The sequence below is a fragment of the Electrophorus electricus genome, chromosome 10, assembly GCF_013358815.1.
Source record: "Electrophorus electricus isolate fEleEle1 chromosome 10, fEleEle1.pri, whole genome shotgun sequence".
NCBI classification, from domain to species: Eukaryota; Metazoa; Chordata; class Actinopteri; order Gymnotiformes; family Gymnotidae; genus Electrophorus; species Electrophorus electricus.
In genome coordinates, this window is record NC_049544.1 from 3,047,124 (window position 1) to 3,072,500 (window position 25,377).

Sequence of the window (25,377 nt, forward strand, 5' to 3'; positions counted from 1 at the left end):
TGTTCTTATGAATTTAGAATACTACGGATTAATTTTTACTTATTTTAACTTTTAAAATACATAACTTTTCCATTTTAAGTGGCACTATGACATAAACCACAACGAAGCCCGCGTATAAAATACACTACATTGTGTTTGATATTCCAATGTCTGATTATGGTTTGAGTTTAAGATTGTGCTGTGAAGGACCAGCTTCTTTCGCCAGGGGGCGCTCTAATTCGCCATGTATTTTACGAATGGGCGGGGATCACGAGAGTCTGTGTTGTTCCGTTGACATTTTTACCTCAACAAAACAATTTCCCCAGTGTTTCAGCGATTGCGGAAATCTATCCGATAGCTTCTCGGCGGTTAACTCTCGGTGAGAAATATTCGACAGTTTATCACGACAAAACATTCAGGATAATATGTTAGCTAAATATAGTCAAAGTTCAAATAGTTTATTTAAGTATAAATACATTTTGTATGTTTGTGTAAGTTGTTAGCTAGCTAGCTAACTAAATGACTAGCTAGCGAATTCCCAAATCCTTATGCTGGTAAAGTTAGCTTTAATTAGTTGGTGTTTTTCTACCGTAACGCTAGCTAATTAATTAGAAACCCTGACCATGTTTCCCTAATCTGCACTATTCAGGGTCATTTTTCTAGCGCTATCTAAGTGTAACGCAAAGCTTTCAGGCTGATGTTGACAGCTAACTAGCTAACCTGCTAACGAATTATGCGTGTGACGTTGGCGCAGGAACCTGGTTCGCTAAGACTGGATTAACACACTTTTTGGGAAAGTGATATGCACTTTATAGATAAAATAAACAGCTGACTCGTAAATCCGATGTGATATACGATGCCTGATTCGCGATGGTTAGATATTTATGATGAGAAACGTTATTACGGCATATGTGGTGTTAAGGGGTTGAAATCACATTTTCTACAGATTAGATCCAGTGTCAAGATGTTCTACACATGTGGTCCCAATGAGGCAATGGTGATTTCAGGTAAGAGCAAACATTAGACAGTAACTTTTATTTACTGTCTTTATTTACATTATTTATAGGTAGCTAGCGGTATAAGACCTTGTAATGATGCATGTTAGGACATTATGTAAATTACTCTGATAGTATTCATTAAGTCTCAATGATGCATATTGCTAGTTGCAAATAGATGCAAAAATAAAAAAATGTAATTATTTGACCAAGAAATTTTACTTATTGTGTTAAATCAAAATGATGTATAAAAGTAGAAAACCTTTAGAATATATGAGGTCTAGAATTATATGGTTACTGTATTTTGCAGTGTCAAAAAAGTGTATTAACTAAGATTGCACATCTGCTTTGTTTTTTTTGTTTTTTTAACATCACGTTACTTAATTTGTGCCTGTGGATCGCCGGTGTTTTTTTTTGCCCATTGGCCTAAGAATTGGGGAGAAAGAGATGGGTTAGATTACAGTTATTAAAATGTGCATTTATAACAGACAATGTCTGCATTTGATCTATCAGTGTTTTTGTACCTGTATCCCTGGTGTGGCTCAGACTCTAGTACTAGTGATGTTAAAGTAGAGACATCAAGAGAAATATCAAGTAATATAAATTTACACAAATATCAATTTCCACAAATTTAGTGTTGAAAAAATAAAATATGCATGCATGAAGATCTGTCTCATTTAAATTCTTTTTTTATTTGCTAAATCATCTACCGTGATTGGGATGGGCACCGTTGGTAGCAGTTGTAACTGTACTGCTGTGTGCTCTACTGCTTATTAGACTTTAAATTCTCACTCTAGAAAATTAAAAGCAGAAGTACAGTTGTTGCAGTATAAAAGGTTTGTCAGCATTTATTTTGAAGTGGCGCTTCAAAATGATTCCATCGTCACATGATGGCTGCTATAGACACTAATTGTTTCACTAGGATTAGACCTCTGGCCTTTAAACACAACCAGTCTGGGTTTAAAAAAAAAAAAAAAAATCCTTTGCTTTTATCCTTGTTGTAAAGCATCAGCTAAATGCCATAAATGTAAAAAATGTGTCACAGCCTGCTTTGTGTAAGAGATTTGGTGTCATTTGAAATGATTTGGCATGACCAATAGTGAACTGATGCACAAAAGTGCAAGTGTTGGCCTTAGGCATTAATCATTAAGATAGAAGGGCATTTGGACCGTGGTAATCTGACTGGTCAGATTATTGTAACAGAGTTGGGGGTTAGTGAGGGGAATGTGTTTGTAACATGTTTGTCCACTTGATTGGTAAACTGAGCCCATACTTTGAACTCTTCTCTTTTGTGTTCTCCTCGCCTCTCAGGCTGTGGCCGTTCTCCTCCCATAATGATTGCAGGTGGAAGAGTGTTTGTCCTTCCATGCATTCAGCAAATTCAAAGGTATTCCTCTCAACATTTCTCCTGTCCATAAAAAAAGCGTAAATTTAAAAAAAGCAATATGAATATCTTGGCATGCCATGAACAGTGATAGCACACATCCTTAATAATGCTGGCTATTAGATCAGTAAATCTGTCATCTGCTCTCTGAACAGCACAAACAAACAGACCTTGTTTAACATAGCATGCGTTTAACATGGCAACCGATGTCAGGAAAGTGTGCACCACACACATACCACTGCGGGATCCTTGGCCTTTGTTCCTCATGTTAACAGGGATATCAGAGTCATCAGTACGACTATGGTGATCACAGCCGTAGTGGAGCTAGGCAAGAATGATGACCTAGCAAATGGCTAGAACACTGCAGATAAAGAGGAGCTTTAGGTATGTTACGGGTCTCTTATAGAGCAAAGCGTTTGGCTGGAAGTGTAGAACTGCCATAGAACTGCTGTTGGTGTACGAGTGTCTGCCATGTCTGCTGACACAGCACCGGCTTTGGCCTACAGCATGATCAAAACCCTAGAAATGTCGTCGCCCGTGAAGCCAGCGAAACTGTGGACCCGTGGAGCCAAGTGTTGACAGGAGTCAAATAGGCCCAATAAAGTAAATCTCCCATGTTACATCAGAAATGGGTAGATCAATAGACTGTCCCCTGCTGGAGTCACCGCGTCTTTGTTAGTTGTTGTTGAGGATAAAGCGGCTGTTGGTTAGATTTCTCTCAGTGGCATTTGGCAGTGCAGCCAGTAATTAGGCTCAGTCATTTAGACCTCCTGGGCGCACTGCTAAGTGCTAATGCAGTGCTATCAGTGAATGCCCCCGACCTTTTTAATGGTGGCCCTTCTTCAATCTGTTTCAGTCTCAGTTCCTTTTAACAGCATCCTCCAAATACAATCAGTTCCACTGGGCTTGCAGTACCCTCTTTTAGTCTCTCTCTCTCTCTCTCATTCTCTCTCTCTCTCTCTCTCTCTCTCTCTCTCTCTCTCAGGATAAGCCTGAACACACTAACTCTCAATGTGAAGAGTGATAAGGTCTACACCCGGCATGGCGTGCCCATCTCTGTGACTGGCATCGCACAGGTCAGTCGTCTGCAAGCACACTCACATTCGCTCGCCTGCCCACTCTCGTTTGCACCATCTCGCTCAGTGACCCCGCGGCGCTCACCACTGCCCCCTACAGGTGAAGATCCAGGGCCAGAATAAGGAGATGCTGGCCGCAGCCTGCCAGATGTTCATGGGCAAGACGGAGGCTGAGATTTCCCAGATCGCCCTGGAGACGCTGGAGGGCCACCAGAGAGCCATCATTGCTCATTTGACTGTGGAGGTACTGTTGATGCACGTGCTTACACACACACCTATGCCTACCTCAGTGTACTCGAATCACCTGTGGAGTCCTGAAATGTTGTTACAACTATGACTGTTACTGCCTACTGCAGGAGCCAATGGGAGGTAGTGAGTGACTTGTAGCTTGCACCTGTTTCTTTCTATGTGATTTCTCTCTTTCTGTAGGAGATTTATCAAGATCGCAAGAAGTTTTCAGAGCAGGTGTTCAAGGTGGCTTCCTCCGATCTGGTCAACATGGGCATTGGTGTGGTCAGCTATACACTCAAAGATGTTCATGATGACCAGGTAACCCGCCCCCAACCGCCCCATCAGTTCATTAGCATTTGTCGTCCATTGTACACTGACTGAGTCTGTGCTGCTCTCTGCCCTCAGGGTTACCTTAACTCTCTGGGTAAAGCTCGTACCGCTCAAGTTCAAAGAGACGCCCGCATTGGAGAGGCTCAGTACAAGAGAGATGCCGTCATCCGGGTGGGGATGGGGGCCGATTCCTCTCTTATACTTCTCACAGTAGTCATGTTGTCTCTCTCTTTCTTTCTCGTCTTTCTCTCTTTCTCTCTCACTCTCTCCTCTCTCTCTCTTTCTCTCTTTCTCTCTTTCTCCTCATAATTTTGAACTTTTTCCTCCAAAGGGTTTAATCACCCTTGTACACTGTATGCTTGTTGTATCTGAATCCACTTAGTGTGTGTGTGTGTGTATGTGTGTGTGTGTGTATGTGTGTGTGTGTGTGTGTGTGTGTGTGTGTGTGTGTGTATGTGTGTGTATGTGTGTGTATGTGTGTGTATGTGTGTGTATGTGTGTGTATGTGTGTGTGTGTGTGTGTGTGTGTGTGTGTGTGTGTGTGTATGTGTGTATGTGTGTATGTGTGTATGTGTGTGTGTGTGTGTGTGTGTGTGTGTGTGTGTATGTGTGTGTATGTGTGTGTATGTGTGTGTATGTGTGTGTATGTGTGTGTATGTGTGTGTGTGTGTGTGTGTGTGTGTGTGTGTGTGTGTGTATGTGTGTATGTGTGTGTGTGTCTGTAGGAAGCGCACGCCACGCAGGAGAAGGTCTCTGCACAGTACAAAAACGAGATTGAGATGGCGAAGGCTCAACGGGACTACGAGCTGAAGAAGGCCGCCTATGATGCGGAGATCAACACCAAGAAAGCCGAGTCCGAGATGGCCTATCAGCTTCAGGTATCGGAGTCATGTGACCCACAGTCCCAAACTCCTAAACCGTAGCTAGTTCCACAGTCTCTCGAAGTCGGCAGGATGTCCAATTCATATACTCAGCGATCAGGGGACCGAGTAGTGTTTGGCGAGGAGCTGTGCCAGGGCTGACCGCGTGCCGTGCCTTCTCTCCAGGTGGCGAAGACCAAGCAGCGCATCGAGGAGGAGACGATGCAGGTGCAGGTGGTGGAGCGCATGCAGCAGATCACCCTGCAGGAGCAGGAGATCACGCGCAAGGAGATGGAGCTTGAGGCCAAGGTGAAGAAGCCGGCCGAGGCTGAGAGATATCGCCTGGAGAAACTCGCCGAGGCCGAGCGGTGAGTGACACGCCGAGCGGGAGGTCGCGGCCCGGAGCCAACGCCCCGCGGCATGTGTTGTAACGTGTCTCCTCCTCTGTCTCTCCCACTCTGGCAGGATGCAGCTGATCATGGAGGCGGAGGCGGAGGCAGAGTCCATTCGTGTGAGTTTGTAGAGCGCGTCTCCACGCTGCTCCTCCACCCTCATAGAGCTCAGAGGGAGAGTCGGCTTCATCAGAGGCTTCATAATGAGGACAGGACATTTCAGACAAGTGCTCTCCCTCTCTCTTTCACACACCTTCTCCTCTCTCTCTCTCTCTCTCTCTCTCTCTCTCTCTCTCTCTCTCTCTCTCTCCCCACCTCTCCCTCTCTCAGATGAAGGGTGAGGCAGAGGCGTTTGCCACAGAGGCCAAGGGCCGCGCTGAGGCCGAGCAGATGAACAAGAAGGCTGACGCCTTCAAGCAGTACAAGGATGGAGCCATGGTGGACATGCTGCTGGAGAAACTGCCTCTGGTCAGCACACGCAGCCGTTCACCCAGCACACGACCCACAACACGTACCACGTACCGCAGAACAGGTAGCCGAAGGAACTGAAGCATGTTGTGTCTTCCAGATGGCCGAGGAGGTCAGCAAGCCCCTGGGGGCAGCGCAGAAAATCACCATGGTGTCCAGCGGAAGCTCGGAGGTGGGCGTGGCCAAGCTGACAGGGGAGGTGCTGGACATTATGACCCGCCTACCACAGACTGTGGAGAAACTGACTGGAGTCAACATCTCTCAGGTGATTTTAACACACACACACACACAGACACACAGACTTTTGTATTTATCATATCCACAGCAAGAGTGCGAAGGCTTACACAACTAATCTGCCCACTGCTGTCAAAGCACACTGATACAGCAGGGAGTCGTCAGGGGATTTCTGCAATTCTGTGTCCTGTGTCATCATCTCATCGGGTGATGAGAAACGCAGGAGTTCTTTTACGTTATGGCCACTTCCATTCTGTACTGCAATCTGGCCAGCATCGGGAATACCGTTAACTGCTTCCCAGAAGCAGAAGAAACGCATCTTGTCAAACTGCCAAACCACTGGAACCTTGTGAAACCGAACGGAGCAGAATCTCACCGCTTGTAGGAAACGCTTCACAATAAACATTAGCACACATATGAAAGTGTCTGGATGACCACAGCTGCCCACCAGGCATATTAAAATTTAGGCCAGCGAGGTTATGTTTCATCCTTTTTTTAAACAACCTGCCCCCTCTCTTAAAGGGGAAGTCTCTCTTAAAGGGCTCCAGTGTGCTGAGCGTTGTCTCATGTCCACTGCTGTCACTGTTCCCTGAAGCGACTCCAGGCGTCTTAAATGGTTGGATGTGTGTGTGTGTGTGTGGTCATTTGCAGTCTTGCTGGTGAAGGAGAAACGTTTAAACGGTGTCATGTGTTTACAGGCTGCCTCCACCCGAGTGCGCTGAATAAGAAACTGAAGAAGGGGGAGGGGGAGGGGCGTACCTGACGAACGCTGACATCACGCCTGGACTCAGGTCCTCTACGCAGATTTGCATGACTGTGCTTTTCCTAAAGCCTTGTAATTCTACACTTCATGGGATTTTTTTGTTTGTTTTTGTAATCCGTCGTTTTTACACCGATCATAAGACACTTAATTTTGTATGAAAAGGTCCAGTTGAATCATTCAATCAGGTGATTTTGTTTTGAATTAGGTAAGGGGTTGTCCTGTTCCACTGGCAAGCTGTTGTGGTCAAAGTGGGATTTTTTATATTAGTCTGCATTGTCTATACTTGGATGAAACCTGCAGTTGCTGGTAGTCTGTTTATTTCAAAGGGCATCAGGTTTTGGGACGTAACCTGTGCAGTTTTCACTTATTAACTCTGTTTGAGTCCAAGGTAGTCTTGACTATATGAGCTAGAATACTTGTTTAACTAATTGAAGGCAATTAAGTAAAACGATGGAACTGCTATTTTGTGTCAATTGAGCCAGAGGATTATAACATGAGCTCATGTTTTTTGTTTTTATATCAATGGACTGATCTGTGTAAAACACTGTTACTATATTATATTATTCTTACTCTTGGTAATGTGAAACCATAAAGAGGAACTGTTAGATAAGCGTTCACGTTAGGCTATATAAATGTGAATGAATGTATGGTCGTGCTACCTGCTTGCATGCTTTGACTGTCTGCTTCACTACTGGTCATATTCACTATGCACCAGGGAGATGACAATACACACTTTATAACCTCAGTGACTAATAACTGAAATAGGTGACTTCAAAGAAGAGTGTTTGAATGTGATACTTGTAAGTCTATACAGAGAGTGGGAGAAGAGAGGAAGGGGTGTGGTTTAACGCTGATAACATTTGCATGAAGAGTCTCCTAAATCTAGGTCAGACACATGTGGCATCCACAAAGGGTGAGAAGGCTTTTGCGTCTCACAGCTTGGGTAAATCCTGTAGTTGGTAGTTGGAGGAGGATGTGAACGATGCACAATTATCTCATTTATAGTGCATCATTGTATGTTCTGGGACCTATTCATGCTTTGAGTAGAGGATGTCTGTCCAGTCCTGACCAAGCGCTGCTGATGTGTGTTGGAAGCTGAAGCAGTCACTGGGAGGACTGGACTGAAAACCTCTGCTCTGGGCTTCTCCAGTTTCTACCTTCACTTCTCACTAAGTTCCTCACAGGCCATTTTCTCAGACGTGCATGCTGATGTCATGTGCCTAACTACCCACCAAAGCACTAATTTCATTCTGTCCTTTGGCTGGAGAGAAGGGCGCTTCCTGCCCTGGACTGTAATGTCATTAGTCAGGCAAGCACTCCTCCCCCACTCGTGCTCCGTGTAAATCTAAACCGATTCACCCTCGTACACGTCTGTGCCATGTTTCTGAATGTTTATATGAAAAACCCGTATGTGGTTGTAGATTGCATTAACTAAAAATAAATAAATACTTAGCATGTGCAAACAAATATTTGACTATAATGGTTACTTTATTTAAACAACTACGAAAATAGACAACAGACAACAGCACTGAACACAGGTAGCAAAGCACTGACAGACCCATCACAACAAAGATATCAAATATTAGTGAAGAAAATTATGTCCCCTTGACTATTTACATATTCTTAATTTTTACATTAAAGGACCATGAACAGAAAGGCATAGCTGAAGACAAAGTATGCCTGAAGTCAGATTTATAAAAATACAAGATTTAGTTCAGGACTACAGTGTATCAAAAAGGTTAAAGGTCACTTGACGTCATAGCAACATAACCATTTATGAACCACATTCACTAGGTATATTACAGTATGCATATTACTATGATTAGTTGGTTTACTGTTACTCTGCTCCCACTCAAACATAGACACCACCTTAGGGTTTTTACGATGGCGGAGTTTTACTCTGCGAACTGTAGAAGTATATGCTACACCAGTTTGCTGGTAGAAAGTTTTGTAAATGATCCTGTGGGTTAAACAGCCTTTTTGAGCTCTGTCATACTGAACATTTAGTCACACAACAACCAAAGAAGTTCATATTGGTGATGTCATAGGTCAGACTGACATTAAAGTGCAACAGCGGCCCCTGGTGGCGCTGAGAAGTCAATGCATAACCGTCATGAACACACACTCCTTTCACTTACTGATATACATATTTACACTTTACCATTGCTATGTTTGTCTTCTCTTTCCAATCCTGTGTGCGTGTGTGAGAGTTGTAGTAAAGACGTTATGTGAAGGTCATCAGGAAGCAGGTCACAGTACAATATTGTGTGTTCATTCAATTCAAATAAAATACGGTTTAAACTCATTCATATGGATTTATTCTAGACCAGAATAAAATCCTGTTCAATTCACAACTGCAGTATAAACAGGATCTGAGGCCCCATCACTTTTTGCATTAAAAGCCCTCCACAGGAATTTAATTTCTTACCCTTTATCTCTTGGCTCCTTCTTCCATTTCAGGTTTACTAGTACATACTGCACAGCTCATCTCTGATGACCCCACATGGGTCATGCCATGCTCATGTTAGCTACACTTCACACCACTCAGATGGGAGTCAGATGTAAACAACGTGGGTGGGTCTGTGTCTTCTTTTTTTATCCATATACTGAGCTCTGATGAGCTTCCATTTAGTAGAAAGATTTCATTAAAATTTCAGTACCGCCCCAATTTGTCATTTAAAGGCCCAGTGTGGAAAGGTTTTACTACACATATATCCTCAATAATCTATTTCAGTGTGGCAGTATAATATTGGAATTGATCAAAATGGTTATGAAGCTTCATGTCTATCATGACATGTCAAGAATAACCCCTCAAAAATAATCACTTAATAATTCTACTCGAACAGAAGAGTCTTGAGTATGTGTGCAGCTTACTGAATGCTTATGAAGATGCACTCCCCGTGCTGGGTTTAAGTAATAAATCATTCACCACTGATCTACTCGTGCCCACGAGATCAGACACAAGTCATCCTTAACTACCAGTTACCTTAATTAAAAAAATAAATGTTTAAAATGCTACTGATTGTTAAAATATTTTTGTATCAGTAATGTTATTATTGGTTAGTTAATTATGCTTTGTGCAGTTATTGTAATTAGTGAAGTAGCAGTTTTATTTTGCTGGGAATCGCTATGGTTAAAGATTTCCATGAATCCATCCATTCATTTACATCGATCATAGTATGTGCTGTTCAGCTAAAGAAAAGCCCTCCACCAATTTGTAGAAAATGGTTACAAAAATTAAGATGATGGGTTAAACAATTCTGGATTCTTAGGTAAGGGGTTCATGGTGTAGGTTTATCACTTAAACTAAGGACTAACTTTGGGGTGTAGGGAACAGGGTTCAAGAATGAGGTTAGGACTAGTTTGGGTTTTTAGCTTTGAAGCAGGTGAAGTGAGAGCACTGGACCAGCAGTGTCTCTTAACCCACCAATCACATAGTATACTAATTTACATAAGAATGCTTAGCTCCGCCTACTTCTACATCAGCTACCCCTCCACCAGCTTGTGTGGTCTACACACACACACACACACACACACACACACACACACACACACACACACACACACACAGCCACACACACATCCATAAATCTGTCTTCTGTTTGAAGAAGTGATGGGCTGTTAGGAGTTGGTTTCATTTTGTCCCATCTTGTCTCTCCTCTCTCTCTCTCCATCTTGCTACACCATGTTCATGGCATCTTCAGTGAGGAAGGAGTGAATGTGTGCGAAAGAGGGGCGGAGTTTACAGTCTCTGTTCCAGCAGCTCAGCATCAGCTCATACAAACCCTGTGGACACACAGCTGGCCGAGCCAGGTATACCTGAGAGAGAGAGGGGGAGAGAGAGAGATGAGGTGAAGCAAAGCCTGTTCTTTAGTGTATGTTGTTTGTGCATTTGTGTGTGTGTCTGTCTACCTGTCTTCCCTGGTCTCTGAAGAACTCCCCTGCATTGTCGATGACATTCTCATCAGTCATGTGACTGTAGGGCTGCTCCTGACACACACTCAGCATTTCCCACAGTGTCACCCCAAATGCCCACACGTCACTGGCCGTGGTGAACTTACCCTGAGCGAGCGCGCGCGCGCGCGCACACACACACACACACACACACACACACACACACACACACACACACAAACACAAACACACAAACACACACGACAAGACAGGGAAAAACAAATTCAAACAAAATTGGTTGTTGTGGTAGAATCAAACATTAGTGACTTCAAGACAGCAAATGAGAGACCCAAAGACACAAACCCCCCCCACCACGCCTCCTCACCATGAGAATGCACTCCCACGCCATCCAGCGGATGGGAAGCACGGCACGGCCCTGGATGCGGTAGTAGTCGCCGGCGTAGAGGTTGCGGCTCATGCCGAAGTCGGCGATCTTGATGTGACGCTCCTCGTCTTCGGACCGCTCCCCCCCTACCAGGCAGTTCCGCGTGGCCAGGTCCCGGTGCACGAAGTTCAGCGACGACAGGAACTTCATGCCTGACGCAATCTGACTCGCCATGGAGATCAGGGCGGGGTAGCTGCAGCACACGACATGCCACGCTGTGATTGGCTGAGACATCTCTGCATCATATCAGCATTTGCCTAACTTGGTCGTCAGGGACCTCCCTCCTCCTCCCCTCCCCCCCTGCTCATCTCCAGAGATTCCAGCACTCCGGAATCAGGACTCAAGGGTGCCGAGTCTTTGCTTAGTGCTGGGAGCTGAGGAGAGCTGAAATGTGGGCCATCGCCAGGTCCCAAAGGACTGAGGGAACCTTGCTGTAAACCAAGTGTATCTGCAGCAAATCAAAATCTGTGTGTGTGTGTGTGTGTGTGTGGCGTACCTGATGGTTGGAGTGGTGTTCAGTGGTCCGGTCTTGTCCAGGAGCACTCTCTGGGAGAGGTACTGGTTCAGGTCTCCACTCTCCATGTACTCGGTGACCATGCAGAGCGGGTCGCTGCTCACGCACACCCCCAGCAGCCGGATGATGTTGGGGTCCTTCAGGCGAGACAAGATCTTCACCTCCTTCAGGAAGTCGTTTCTGCGGACCAGACCAAGCAGAACGGCACTGCGTGTCACATGTGGAACAGCTGCCCATTCTGCCTCCTGGTCCCGTGTGACTAGGTGCTGTGGGAAAAGTGGCCTTTGCTCTACCTGGCGTTTTTAGAAGCGTCCGGCCGCAGTATCTTCACGGCCACCAATAGAGGGCGCCCTTTCCTCACATTGAATGGGAACTCCATGTTCGGTAGGTCTTGAGGGTTTTCAATTTCGCACAGGTGAACCTTAGAAGAGGCAGAGAAGGACACGTTGCTATAAGACGGCATCCGGGTCGGTGTAAATAGCCAAGAGGCATCGTAAAATAAATGCAATTGTGAGAGCACAAGTGGGAATGTCTACCTCTCCAAACTGGCCCTCTCCGAGTTTCTCTTTGAAGATGAGCCGTTCCCGTGGGAGCTCTGGAAGAGGCGGGCAGTCAGTGGGCGTGGCCGAGAGGGCAGGGACGGCATAGGTGTTGTTACCACTTACACCTTGCAGGCTGATGATGTCTGCTTCAGCATAATGAGGCACACTGGGCCCACCCCCCGAGGCTTCTGCATAGTGGCTTCCTGACAGGAGAGGGGGAGGAGCCCCAGGGTATGGGGGCGGGCCTTCTTGAATGGGTAGAGCTTTGCTGTCTCTATCTATTCCACACGCTGGGAAATAATCAGATGTGATAGAGGTAAAATATATAAATAAAAATCTAGAATCTCAATTCAGACTTGAGTTAAGTAGTCAACTTGTTATTTTGACAATTCTCTCCCGTTTCATTATTTAAAGTACTGAGTAATTATTGTTCATACATGCATTTAAACACAGCATACACTGGAGAGTAGTGATTAGATCCTGTGCATGCAGATGGCTGTGTGATCTTGCCCCTGGTTACTGGTGAGAACATGGTGCACTTTTCTCACAGCCCGCTGAGATATTCATACTTCTGGCGGACACTGGGGAGGTGTTCCATAACCTCAGGACTTTCCTGAAGCCCATCTTCCTCGAGTCTGTAACCCTGTCACTGTCCTGAGGAATGTCTTGCATGTTCTCTCTCTCTCTCTGTGTAACCGTGTTTCTCAGGTCTACCGTTACGATGTGAGCCGACAGGCACCGCTCTTACCCTGGGGCAGGTTTTGGGGCTTTTCTGCTTCTCTGGGGCACTTTGGCTGCCTGTGGTGGCCATGTCTCAGGTCAGACAGGAGAAGATGATAGGCTGGGTTGTTTAACAGCAAGGCTGGTCAGACACACAAACACCCACAGAATGCGGTACAACACCACATTGCACAAAACACAATGCAAAATGCAATGCAAAAACAGACAAACAAAACAGGTTGTGATGCAGTCCAGCACAAACAAACAGCATGAGTCTCACACATACACACACACAAAAATGCAGAAGGAGGTGAAGGTTAGCGGTGGAGTGGGGGGTGGTGGGAGAGGGGACCAGGCCGTGTGAGTGTCACAGATGAGATGCAGCACCAGCGGGATGGAGCAGGCAGGGTTATCCTTCCTCATACCACAGGCAGTTAATCGATATTTCATCAGCGGCGGGAGTGAATCAAGAGGAATGGTCACTCGTGCTGAGAGTCTGAAGGTTTTCACAGCAGTACCACATCGAACGCTCGGTATATCAGAAGTAATGGCGGAATCTGTTCACAGCAAGCGTGTGTTTGTGTGAGTGTGTGTGAGGGGAATTTTGATTAGTGTAATGCTCTCTCACTTGCTGTCGAGGACAGTGGGTCTTTGTGTCTGGGCAGCAGCGTGGATGAGTGTTTTATCTGACCTTATGTGGGCATTGCCACTCTCTGTGCCTTCGTTTTCTGTACACTAATCTGAGTGAGTGAGTGTGTGTGTGTGCACGCGCCTCACCCGTGCTGTCGCGGTGCTCTCGTGGGTGGAGCACCGTGCTGGGCTCCTGGTACTCCGCGTCCCTATCCCTGTCATCAGGGAAGGTGTGTATGCGCTGGTAACGGCTGGAGTACGTGTGTGTGTTCGTGTTATTGATCACAACGTTGTCAGACGGGACCGAGAGGTGAACCCGCAGCTCATCGCTTGACAGGCTTCCCTGGGCCTAAACACACACACACACAATTCTACATTTCCAACTGAGGAGCAGTTGAGGATCGTCTAGGAAATCCCTTTTGGCACCCCCTCACCTTGCCGAGCAGTTTCTTCCAGTACTGCCTCCACAGAATAACAACTATGACAGCCAAAAGCAGCAAAATGATGCCCACCAGGCAACCAATCAGGATGGCAGTGTTGCTACTGTCATGCTTAGCAACAGGTAATCCCACCCTTGGGGTGATGGCAACAAAGTCCTCACCTACAGCAACAGAAGTAAACAAACAAATGAACAGACAGACAAACTCTTCAGTGAGCTGAGCAGATGTACATGTTTCTAAGCCTTTATGAGACTGCCATGAATACTGTTCCAGTTAAACTGTGAGTGGGGGGGGGGGGGTGCGCTGGCCCTGAGACTGAACCGAGAGAGTCTGCTCGCTCGCTCGCACACACACACACACACACACACACACACACACACACACACACACACACACACACACACACACACACACACACACACACACACACACACACACACACACACACACACACACCCCCCTGCACTGCTACATTCACTTGCACACACCGCACTGAGCTCTGGACTACAGACAAAAGCTGCAGTCTGAGTGTGTTTGTGTGTGTTCTCTGTGGGATGTGTTTTGGGTGATGTAATATGCTTGGTGAATGCACATGTAAAGTTTTTGGCAGTCTCATAAACAACTGAGTGATGTGTGCGTTCATTAGCAGAACAATCTTACAGGTTAACCTGAAGGAATGTCAGATCCAAACCAAAACTGCTTTATTACCATCTGCACCCACCTCTCTACCCCTGTCTTACTGGAGATACGAGGGGCGGGATGGAGAGAGAGCGACAGAGCGAGAGCGAGAGCGAGAGAGAGAGAGAGAGACAGAGAGACGTGAGGCTAGAATGGATTGCTGCCATCTGGGCGTATAGCCGGCCAGGCGGTACCTGCAGGCTGCCAGCCCAGTCACCCCCCTGACCCCCAACCACCCAGGAGTTGGACGGAGATTAAAATCTATTCAACCTTCACTGAGTGTGTGTGTTTCTGAGTGGTACCCTGTACTTTCAGGCACTTTTACATATCCATACAAACAGCTTAAGAGAACAACATTATTTCTACAATGGCACATTACAATGGCACATATAATACAAGCACAACAGAACAATGACGGGCTCTTTACACTACAGAATACTTTGATATTACTCTGAGTATTTCTCTGATGTTACTCTGATATTACTCTGATAACACTCTGATATTACTCTGATAACACTCTGAGTATTGCTCTTTTACTCTGGGTATCGCAGGTAATGAATACATTTCCTTACACTCACAGGTGGGACAGCAGATATATCGAGTCCCCAGACTGTCTGCACATAACGGCCACAAGAAGAGAGGGAGGGAGGGCGAGAGAGGGGTGGGGATAAAACCTCTCTCAGTGGTAACGTAGCACCTCTGGTGGGCAGTGTTAGCTAACGATGGCATTTTACAACAGTGCACTTGGCTTTGCTTTACAAGGGTTACACAGCACCTGCCTGATAGCGCCATCTATTGGATATAAACGTGTCCCTACAGTTTCACAGGGCTAGAGCCTTTATGGCCACTTTAATCCTTGAGTCATCCAACTTCCTGCAGTGTCTGTTTCCCACTGGTGCTTTAGTCACCAAATTACATGATTACATGACAACATTAACATGCAAAACAATGTTTGGCTCCAAAACACTCCAACGTCCTTTCAAAACCCCAATACTGAGTCTTAGGCGAGGGTGTGTGTGCAGAGCATGAGTCACACACACAAAGTACAGCTGCACAGCAAAAACACACACACACACACACACCACACACACACACAGTGCCCAGGTGCACAGCGAGGACTCACCCGTGTGGCGTGTGGTAGTGTTACTGGTGCCGGGGGAGGAGGAGGAGGAGGAGGAGGAGGAGGAGGCTGGAGGTGGGGTGGTGAGGAGGTGAAGGCGGGGGGTGGCAGAGGGGTCGGGGGGGGCAGCTATGGAGGGCAACGGTGACGCGCTCTCAAATGGCTCTGAGAGAGAGAAGGGGGGTGTCAGTGGCTCTGATTTGTTACTGATAAAGAGAATGTTACAGTCTGTACTTAATAATCACAGATGAGTCTGAGTACCGAACCCGGAGGACCCTGAGGAGGTTTTCTGTGCGGTGTGAATGAGGTGTGTGGGTGTGCTCCGGGATCTCAGCTCTGGGTTCATGGTTTCACGAGTGGGTGGCAACAGAGTGGTGTGTGAATGCTATGTGCTGCATGTGTGTGTGTGTGCATATATGTGTATATATGTGTGTGTCTGTGTGTGTGTGTGTGTGTGCGTGTGTGTGTGTACCGGAGTAGAAGCTGATCTCGCTGAACAGTAGCCAGCGGTCTGCGAAGGTGAAGCGGCAGCGCAGGATCTGTGCGGGGCGGGCACCCAGCTGCAGGGCGAGCGAACGGGATGACGGGTCCCGCAGGTCGGCCAGCGGCACCTGCAGCCGCAACGGTGGCTCTGCCCACCGGCTCAGCATGGACGCCTTGAACTCGCACAGCACCTCAGAGAAGATGCGCACGCCCTGAGTGTGCCTGTTGTTGCTGTGGACCTGCCAGAGATAACACACACACACGGGGCTTAAAGTGGGAATGCCCGTCTCCACTTCAACCCTGAGACGGAGGGCCAAGGCCGACACGCCCGCTCAGAGCACAGCGACGCCACTCCCTGGCCAGGCGTTTTAACCAGGCTAGTCGGCAGGCGCAACCTGCCCCATAAGCGACTGCCAGAAACACGTCATGTGCTTTTTTGTGCTCTCGTTCCAACACATGCCTGATGGTCATAAAACAGCGTGAGCTTGCGAGCCCCCGAGGAGGGCAGCGCTCCGATTTCAGACGTCGGAGCAAATTTGTGAGCACGGGTTGAGAAAGATCAGGGCAAGAACGTCGGGAACAGAGAGGAAAACGGAAAAGACCATGGGGTGTGGGGGTTGGAAGCGGGTAAAAGGAAGTAAAACCAGATTTATCTGTTTGGAGGCATGTGGACAATTAGCGTGACGGGTTGGTGATTAACCTGACGTGTGTAAGGTCAACATCTATCCAAACACGTTCTGAAAGACGAACGAATGCCAGTGGAAGGACCGTACTAAAACAATGCCTGAATGACTGTGAACTGCTGACGGGTTAAAATGTAACAGATTTCATCAGGACGACACCTCGTAAGTCAATCAACACACATACATACACACACACACACACACACACACACACACACACACACATGCGCGCACGCCCTCTGTTCTTTCCCATGAGATGTGTTCGAGTTTAAAAGAAGGAAAGTAGGAAAAGAGTTGCAAAAGGTAGGAAGAGCTTTTTAGGAGATGCACACGGTGCTGGAAGGTGTATGGAAAAAGCAGCTAGCAGCACCAACCCCCACCCCTGCACAGGAAAAGAAGACCTTCTCCAGGGAATACTTAGGAAAAAAGTCATTTCTCAAAATGGAATGTGCTGTGAAGGAGTTGTAAATCATTTCAGTGAAGAGCACTGTAGCCGGCCTCTCGTTCCGGCATCCGAGGGCGGCTGAGCGCTCCATCCAAGCCCCGGTCAGGCAGCAGCACGCCGGCATTCCGAGGCATGGGCACGGGCGCCGCATAGGAGACAGACATGCACATATTTAAATGAAATGAGACATTAACACTATACACAGCACCCAGTCTACTGGGACGAATGAAATGCCCCAAAAAAGCTTTTCTTGTGTGGAGTACAGTGTGTGTGCGTGTGTGTGTGTGTGTGTGTGTGGAGGTACAATGTTGTTAGTCTAGGTGAAGGACCCCTCACACATACAGCACTTTTCCACTGTCATGGTGCCAGTGTCTTAAATCTTAAACCATTCCACACTTTTCCACTGCTGAAGACACAGCAAAGCCAGTGCCCTTCTGCTGCTGGTCTGGAAACACGCAATCCGGGACACATGTGGCCAGTGGGCGGAGCCTGGCTGTCACTCTAGATGTTTAGTCACCATTTACCAGAAATTTGCCATTTCTTTGTACTTCCTTACAAATGACAATATTCTGCCAGTGAACAGAACTTGTGACTACACATCGAGAACCTAAAAATGACCAGCGCCCGTGTCATTTTAATCTGAAGGTTAACTAGAACAATCCCTCTGTGCCAGATGGACCTGAGAGTTTGTTCTCTAAAAAGTAAACAAAGAATGCTGTTTTGAGGCCCACCTGTTGACTTCCTGAGCTTTCTGAGTGAAGCCGCGTCCACATTAGAGATGTAATATCTGCTCTCTAACTAGTGAAAACCTGAGCTTATTAAAAGCGATAACAGAGGTCTAGGCAGGAATGAGCCAACATACACCCACACAGACACAAAAGTGTGCTCACGCTTACCTGCATGGTGTGGAAGATGCGTGTTTTCTCAAAGTGGAACTCGATGTCGACGGTGGGCTGGCCCAGTGCCTCCCTACTCCAGCCTACGTAGTCGTAGCCTGGCCACACTCGGAGCTCCTTACTCTCCACAAAATCATCTCCACCCAGCACTCCGTCACACAGCTGGCCCAGTCCCCCGAACACCACCCTGGGGAGAAATGCAAGGCATCACAATCTAAATTACACAACCGTGGAGTACACGCATATGACACACACTTAGACATTTCCCATACACACATCACCCAGCAGGCTAATCACACGCATGCACACACACACACACACACATACACACACCCATACCCACACAGCTGTGGGAATCTGGCCTGTGTGAAAAAAATAAATCTTAGCTCAGCTAATGCAAACATCTCAGGCTCATTAAAAACATCTGGGAGTGCTTAAACAAGTACCAGCTCTGACACACACACACACACACACACATACACACATTCCCGAAGTGGACACCTCATGACAAGCACTCACATACACCCTCACCAGGACTTGGCCCGATTGAAAAATGAGCATCTATTTCTGTCAGTGAAAATGAGTGACGATGATGATGATGAAGAATACCTTCAGTGACTCCACTGTTATCCTCAGTTAACGTGACTCCCCTGTTCCATCAGTTAACGTGACTCCACTGTTCCCTCAGTTAACGTGACTCCCCTGTTCCATCAGTTAATGTGACTCCACTGTTCCTTCAGTTAACGTGACTCCACTGTCCCATCAGTTAACGTGACTCCACTGTTCCCCTCAGTTAATGTGACTCCACTGTTCCCCTCAGTTAACGTGACTCCACTGTTCGATCAGTTAACGTGACTCCACTGTTCCCCTCAGTTAACGTGACTCCACTGTTCCCCTCAGATAACGTGACTCCACTGTCCCATCAGTTAATGTGACTCCACTGTTCCCCTCAGTTAACGTGACTCCACTGTTCCCCTCAGTTAACATGACTCCACTGTTCCCTCAGTTAACGTGACTCCACTGTTCCCATCAGTTAACGTGACTCCACTGTCCCATCAGTTAACGTGACTCCACTGTTCCCCTCAGTTAACGTGACTCCACTGTCCCATCAGTTAACGTGACTCCACTGTTCCCCTCAGTTAACGTGACTACACTGTTCGATCAGTTAACGTGACTCCACTGTTCCTCTCAGTTAACGTGACTCCACTGTTGACTCCACTGTTCCCCTCAGATAACGTGACTCCACTGTCCCATCAGTTAACGTGACTCCACTGTTCCCCTCAGTTAACATGACTCCACTGTTCCCCTCAGTTAACATGACTCCACTGTTCCATCAGTTAACGTGACTCCACTGTTCCCCTCAGTTAACGTGACTCCACTGCTCCCTCAGTTGACGTGACTCCACTGTCCCATCAGTTAACGTGACTCCACTGTTCCCCTCAGTTAACGTGACTCCGTTCCCCTCAGTTAACGTGACTCCACTGTTCCCATCAGTTAATGTGACTCCACTGTTCCCCTCAGTTAACGTGACTCCACTGTCCCATCAGTTAACGTGACTCCACTGTTCCCCTCAGTTAACGTGACTCCACTGTTCCCTCAGTTAACGTGACTCCACTGTTTGATCAGTTAACGTGACTCCACTGTTCCCCTCAGATAACGTGACTCCACTGTTCCCATCAGTTAATGTGACTCCACTGTTCCCCTCAGTTAACGTGACTCCACTGTTCCCCTCAGTTAACATGACTCCACTGTTCCCCTCAGATAACGTGACTCCACTGTTCCCATCAGTTAATGTGACTCCACTGTTCCCCTCAGTTAACGTGACTCCACTGTTCCCTCAGTTAACATGACTCCACTGTTCCATCAGTTAACGTGACTCCACTGTTCCCATCAGTTAACGTGACTCCACTGTTCCCCTCAGTTAACGTGACTCCACTGTTCCCTCAGTTAACGTGACTCCACTGTCCCATCAGTTAACGTGACTCCACTGTTCCCCTCAGGTAACGTGACTCCACTGTCCCATCAGTTAACGTGACTCCACTGTCCCATCAGTTAACGTGACTCCACTGTTCCCGCAGGTAACATGACTCCACTGTTCGATCAGTTAACATGACTCCACTGTTCCCCTCAGTTAACGTGACTCCACTGTCCCATCAGTTAATGTGACTCCACTGTCCCATCAGTTAACGTGACTCCACTGCTCCCTCAGTTAACGTGACTCCACTGTTCCCTCAGTTAACATGACTCCACTGTTCGATCCGTTAACGTGACTCCACTGTTCCCCTCAGATAACGTGACTCCACTGTTCCCCTCAGTTAACATGACTCCACTGTTCCATCAGTTAACGTGACTCCACTGTTCCCCTCAGTTAACGTGACTCCACTGCTCCCTCAGTTGACGTGACTCCACTGTCCCATCAGTTAACGTGACTCCACTGTTCCCCTCAGTTAACGTGACTCCGTTCCCCTCAGTTAACGTGACTCCACTGTTCCCATCAGTTAATGTGACTCCACTGTTCCCCTCAGTTAACGTGACTCCACTGTCCCATCAGTTAACGTGACTCCACTGTTCCCCTCAGTTAACGTGACTCCACTGTTCCCTCAGTTAACGTGACTCCACTGTTTGATCAGTTAACGTGACTCCACTGTTCCCCTCAGATAACGTGACTCCACTGTTCCCATCAGTTAATGTGACTCCACTGTTCCCCTCAGTTAACGTGACTCCACTGTTCCCCTCAGTTAACATGACTCCACTGTTCCCCTCAGATAACGTGACTCCACTGTTCCCATCAGTTAATGTGACTCCACTGTTCCCCTCAGTTAACGTGACTCCACTGTTCCCTCAGTTAACATGACTCCACTGTTCCATCAGTTAACGTGACTCCACTGTTCCCATCAGTTAACGTGACTCCACTGTTCCCCTCAGTTAACGTGACTCCACTGTTCCCTCAGTTAACGTGACTCCACTGTCCCATCAGTTAACGTGACTCCACTGTTCCCCTCAGGTAACGTGACTCCACTGTCCCATCAGTTAACGTGACTCCACTGTCCCATCAGTTAACGTGACTCCACTGTTCCCGCAGGTAACATGACTCCACTGTTCGATCAGTTAACGTGACTCCACTGTTCCCCTCAGTTAACGTGACTCCACTGTCCCATCAGTTAATGTGACTCCACTGTCCCATCAGTTAACGTGACTCCACTGTTCCCCTCAGTTAACGTGACTCCACTGTTCCCTCAGTTAACATGACTCCACTGTTCGATCCGTTAACGTGACTCCACTGTTCCCCTCAGATAACGTGACTCCACTGTTCCCATCAGTTAATGTGACTCCACTGTTCCCCTCAGTTAACGTGACTCCACTGTTCCCCTCAGTTAACGTGACTCCACTGTTCCATCAGTTAACGTGACTCCACTGTTCCCATCAGTTAACGTGACTCCACTGTTCCCCTCAGTTAACGTGACTCCACTGTTCCCTCAGTTAACGTGACTCCACTGTCCCATCAGTTAACGTGACTCCACTGTTCCCCTCAGTTAACGTGACTCCACTGTCCCATCAGTTAACGTGACTCCACTGTCCCATCAGTTAACGTGACTCCACTGTTCCCTCAGGTAACATGACTCCACTGTTCGATCAGTTAACGTGACTCCACTGTTCCCCTCAGTTAACGTGACTCCACTGTCCCATCAGTTAATGTGACTCCACTGTCCCATCAGTTAACGTGACTCCACTGTTCCCCTCAGTTAACGTGACTCCACTGTTCCCTCAGTTAACATGACTCCACTGTTCGATCCGTTAACGTGACTCCACTGTTCCCATCAGTTAACGTGACTCCACTGTTCCCCTCAGTTAACGTGACTCCACTGTTCCCCTCAGTTAACGTGACTCCACTGTCCCATCAGTTAACGTGACTCCACTGTTCCCCTCAGTTAACGTGACTCCACTGTTCCCTCAGTTAACATGACTCCACTGTTAGATCAGTTAATGTGACTCCACTGTTCCCCTCAGTTAACGTGACTCCACTGTCCCATCAGTTAATGTGACTCCACTGTTCCCTCAGATAACGTGACTCCACTGTTCCCATCAGTTAACGTGACTCCACTGTCCCATCAGTTAACGTGACTCCACTGTCCGCTCAGTTAACGTGACTCCACTGTTCCCCTCAGTTAACATGACTCCACTGTTGACTCCACTGTTCCCCTCAGATAACGTGACTCCACTGTCCCATCAGTTAACGTGACTCCACTGTTCCCCTCAGTTAACGTGACTCCACTGTCCCATCAGTTAACATGACTCCACTGTTCCCCTCAGTTAACGTGACTCCACTGTTCCCCTCAGTTAACGTGACTCCGTTCCCCTCAGTTAACGTGACTCCACTGTTCCCTCAGTTAACGTGACTCCACTGTCCCATCAGTTAACGTGACTCCACTGTTCCCCACAGTAACGTGACTCCACTGTTCCCTCAGTTAACGTGACTCCACTGTTCCCATCAGTTAACGTGACTCCACTGCCCCTTCAGTTAACGTGACTCCACTGTTCCCTCAGTTAACGTGACTCCACTGTTCCCCTCAGTTAACGTGACTCCACTGTTCCCCTCAGTTAACGTGACTCCACTGTCCCATCAGTTAACGTGACTCCACTGTTCCCCTCAGTTAACGTGACTCCACTGTTCCCCTCAGTTAACGTGACTCCACTGTTCCCTCAGTTAACGTGACTCCACTGTCCCATCAGTTAATGTGACTCCACTGTTCCCCTCAGTTAACGTGACTCCGTTCCCCTCAGTTAACGTGACTCCACTGTTCCCTCAGTTAACGTGACTCCACTGTTCCCATCAGTTAACGTGACTCCACTGTCCCATCAGTTAACGTGACTCCACTGTTCCCCTCAGATAACGTGACTCCACTGTCCCCTCAGTTAACGTGACTCCACTGTTCCCCTCAGTTAACGTGACTCCACTGTTCGATCAGTTAACGTGACTCCACTGTTCCCCTCAGTTAACGTGACTCCACTGTTGACTCCACTGTTCCCCTCAGATAACGTGACTCCACTGTCCCATCAGTTAACCTGACTCCACTGTTCCCCTCAGTTAATGTGACTCCACTGTCCCATCAGTTAACATGACTCCACTGTTCCCCTCAGTTAACGTGATTCCACTGTTCCCCTCAGTTAACGTGACTCCGTTCCCCTCAGTTAACGTGACTCCACTGTTCCCTCAGTTAACGTGACTCCACTGTCCCATCAGTTAACGTGACTCCACTGTTCCCCTCAGTTAACGTGACTCTACTGTTCCCCACAGTTAACGTGACTCCACTGTTCCCTCAGTTAACGTGACTCCACTGTTCCCATCAGTTAACGTGACTCCACTGTTCCTTTAGTTAATGTGACTCCACTGTTCCCTCAGTTAACGTGACTCCACTGTTCCCTCAGTTAACGTGACTCCACTGCCCCTTCAGTTAATGTGACTCCACTGTTCCCCTCAGTTAACGTGACTCCACTGTTCCCTCAGTTAACGTGACTCCACTGTTCCCCTCAGGCCATGTCAGCACCAGCAGGGAAAGGTTTCACTAATGTGGGTTAATGTTTTCTGTGGGAAGGGATAGACCCCATTTTCATTGCTGGATTGCCATGAGGTTGCAGTGAACATGTACGTGTGTGTGTGTGTGTGCGTGCGTACGCACGCGTGGTCTCTCACCCTGCTTCAATGCTGCCGTCGTATATGGAGTCGTTGAGGTAAACAGGTGAGCCAGACAGGTGCATCACATGACCCATGGGTGCAGTGTAGGCCTTCAGTCCATCTAACCAAGCAAACACATGCACAGAAAACACACCATAAGTCGCACGCACACACACACTGACACGCAAAACCCTACAGGCACGGCGCTCACCATTCCACAGGCAGCCGTAAAGCTCCACCCTCAGACACACACTCATGACGCGGTCTGCCAGAGGGTAAAAGCGCACCGTTCGTGCTATGATGGGCGGCCCCAGGTCCTTCAGAACCACGTCATACGTGTTCTCATTGCCTGAGATTACCTGGGATTGCCACACACACACATACACACAAACACACACACGCACACAGCAACAACAGAAAGGCATGGTCATTCCACTAGATATCTGAGGCAGGCTCCATGAGCAGATGCAGGGGAGTGTGGATGCAGAAACGAAAGAGAAAGAGAGAAAGAGTGAAGGAGAGAGAGAGAGAGAGAGAGAGAGAGAGACACAGAGAGGGCAAAACATTTCTCTGACCTCCTGGCCCCACCGGTCCTTCCAGGTGATCCAGTGTCGGCCGTCCCGGGAGTAACGGAGAAGGTAGCTCCGCGCAAACTCCCGCCCGTGCCCATCGGCATGGCGACCCTGCGTGCCCACGAGGGACAGGAAGTGCAGTGTGTGCAGGTCCACCTGCAGGTACTCGGAAGCGCTGGGGAAGACTGAACCTGCAGGGCACCAGGCACCATCACCAGCTCCTGTACTCAACCTGAGAGGAGAGGGAGAGAGAGAGAGGGAGGGAGAGAGGGAGGGAGAGAGGGAGGGAGGTAGGGAGAGAGAGAGGGAGAGCAAGAGAGGGAGAGGGAGAGAGGGAGGGAGGGAGAGAGGGGAGGACTGGGAGGAGAGAGGGAGGGAGGGAGAGAGGGAGGGAGGGAGGGAGGTAGGGAGAGAGAGGGAGAGCAAGAGAGGGAGAGGGAGAGCAAGAGAGGGAGAGAGGGAGAGAGAGAGAGGGAGGGAGGGAGGGAGAGAGGGAGGGAGAGAGAGAGGGAGAGAGGGAGGGAGAGAGAGAGAGAGCAGGAGGGAGGGAGGGAGAGAAGGTGTGAGGGAGGGAGAGAAAGAAAGGGAGGGATGATTAGACCTACTTTTACCTACTTTTAATTTTATTTACTGTAAAGTTATTTATGCGTTAATAATAATGTAAATTAGAATGATGATAAGGATTATTAATGATAATATTAATGATTATTAATGATAATGATGTTAATGATTATTAATGATAATGATATTAATGATGAGTCCAACTAATCGAAATGTCGTGTGGCAGCTGATTTTCCTGTATTCCTTTGTCATACCAACAAAATTGAATTGAACAAATTGAAAAGGTTACACACACACAAACACACACACTGAGAGAGAGAGAGAGTCAGATTCCATCTTCAGATCTCTTAAGACTTTCTGAGGCTCTC

General features: G+C 47.6%; 2 protein-coding genes across 7 annotated transcripts in view; one reads left to right on the plus strand and one right to left on the minus strand.

Moving 5' to 3' along the window:
• The first annotated feature begins 248 nt into the window (after window positions 1-248).
• Window positions 249-8,179, plus strand: flot1b (flotillin 1b). The gene is made up of 13 exons (XM_026995733.2): window positions 249-358; window positions 926-986; window positions 2,286-2,361; window positions 3,344-3,434; window positions 3,535-3,678; window positions 3,864-3,983; window positions 4,071-4,166; window positions 4,721-4,873; window positions 5,042-5,223; window positions 5,321-5,366; window positions 5,578-5,715; window positions 5,816-5,980; window positions 6,648-8,179. Exons 2-13 carry the CDS (start codon window positions 944-946, stop codon window positions 6,669-6,671), a joined length of 1,278 nt encoding a protein of 425 aa, XP_026851534.1. The 5' UTR covers window positions 249-358; window positions 926-943; the 3' UTR covers window positions 6,672-8,179.
• The window catches only part of ddr1 (discoidin domain receptor tyrosine kinase 1), a 35,430-nt gene continuing 18,232 nt past the window's right edge, over window positions 8,180-25,377 (minus strand). For 3 of the 6 annotated variants that reach the window (XM_035530944.1, XM_035530943.1, XM_035530948.1), the window contains exons 4-18: window positions 24,452-24,680; window positions 24,088-24,235; window positions 23,895-23,997; window positions 18,203-18,389; window positions 16,168-16,417; window positions 15,699-15,860; window positions 13,892-14,058; window positions 13,605-13,806; window positions 12,856-12,969; window positions 12,102-12,397; window positions 11,859-11,986; window positions 11,548-11,745; window positions 10,992-11,244; window positions 10,625-10,774; window positions 8,180-10,531 (exon numbers count right to left, since the gene is read on the minus strand). In XM_035530944.1, the coding sequence (XP_035386837.1) occupies window positions 10,391-10,531; window positions 10,625-10,774; window positions 10,992-11,244; window positions 11,548-11,745; window positions 11,859-11,986; window positions 12,102-12,397; window positions 12,856-12,969; window positions 13,605-13,806; window positions 13,892-14,058; window positions 15,699-15,860; window positions 16,168-16,417; window positions 18,203-18,389; window positions 23,895-23,997; window positions 24,088-24,235; window positions 24,452-24,680 (2,728 nt within the window). In that variant the 3' untranslated portion in view covers window positions 8,180-10,390. The remainder of the gene's footprint in view (window positions 10,532-10,624; window positions 10,775-10,991; window positions 11,245-11,547; window positions 11,746-11,858; window positions 11,987-12,101; window positions 12,398-12,855; window positions 12,970-13,604; window positions 13,807-13,891; window positions 14,059-15,698; window positions 15,861-16,167; window positions 16,418-18,202; window positions 18,390-23,894; window positions 23,998-24,087; window positions 24,236-24,451; window positions 24,681-25,377) is intronic. The other 3 variants (XM_035530945.1, XM_035530947.1, XM_035530946.1) reach the window with 3 other exon arrangements.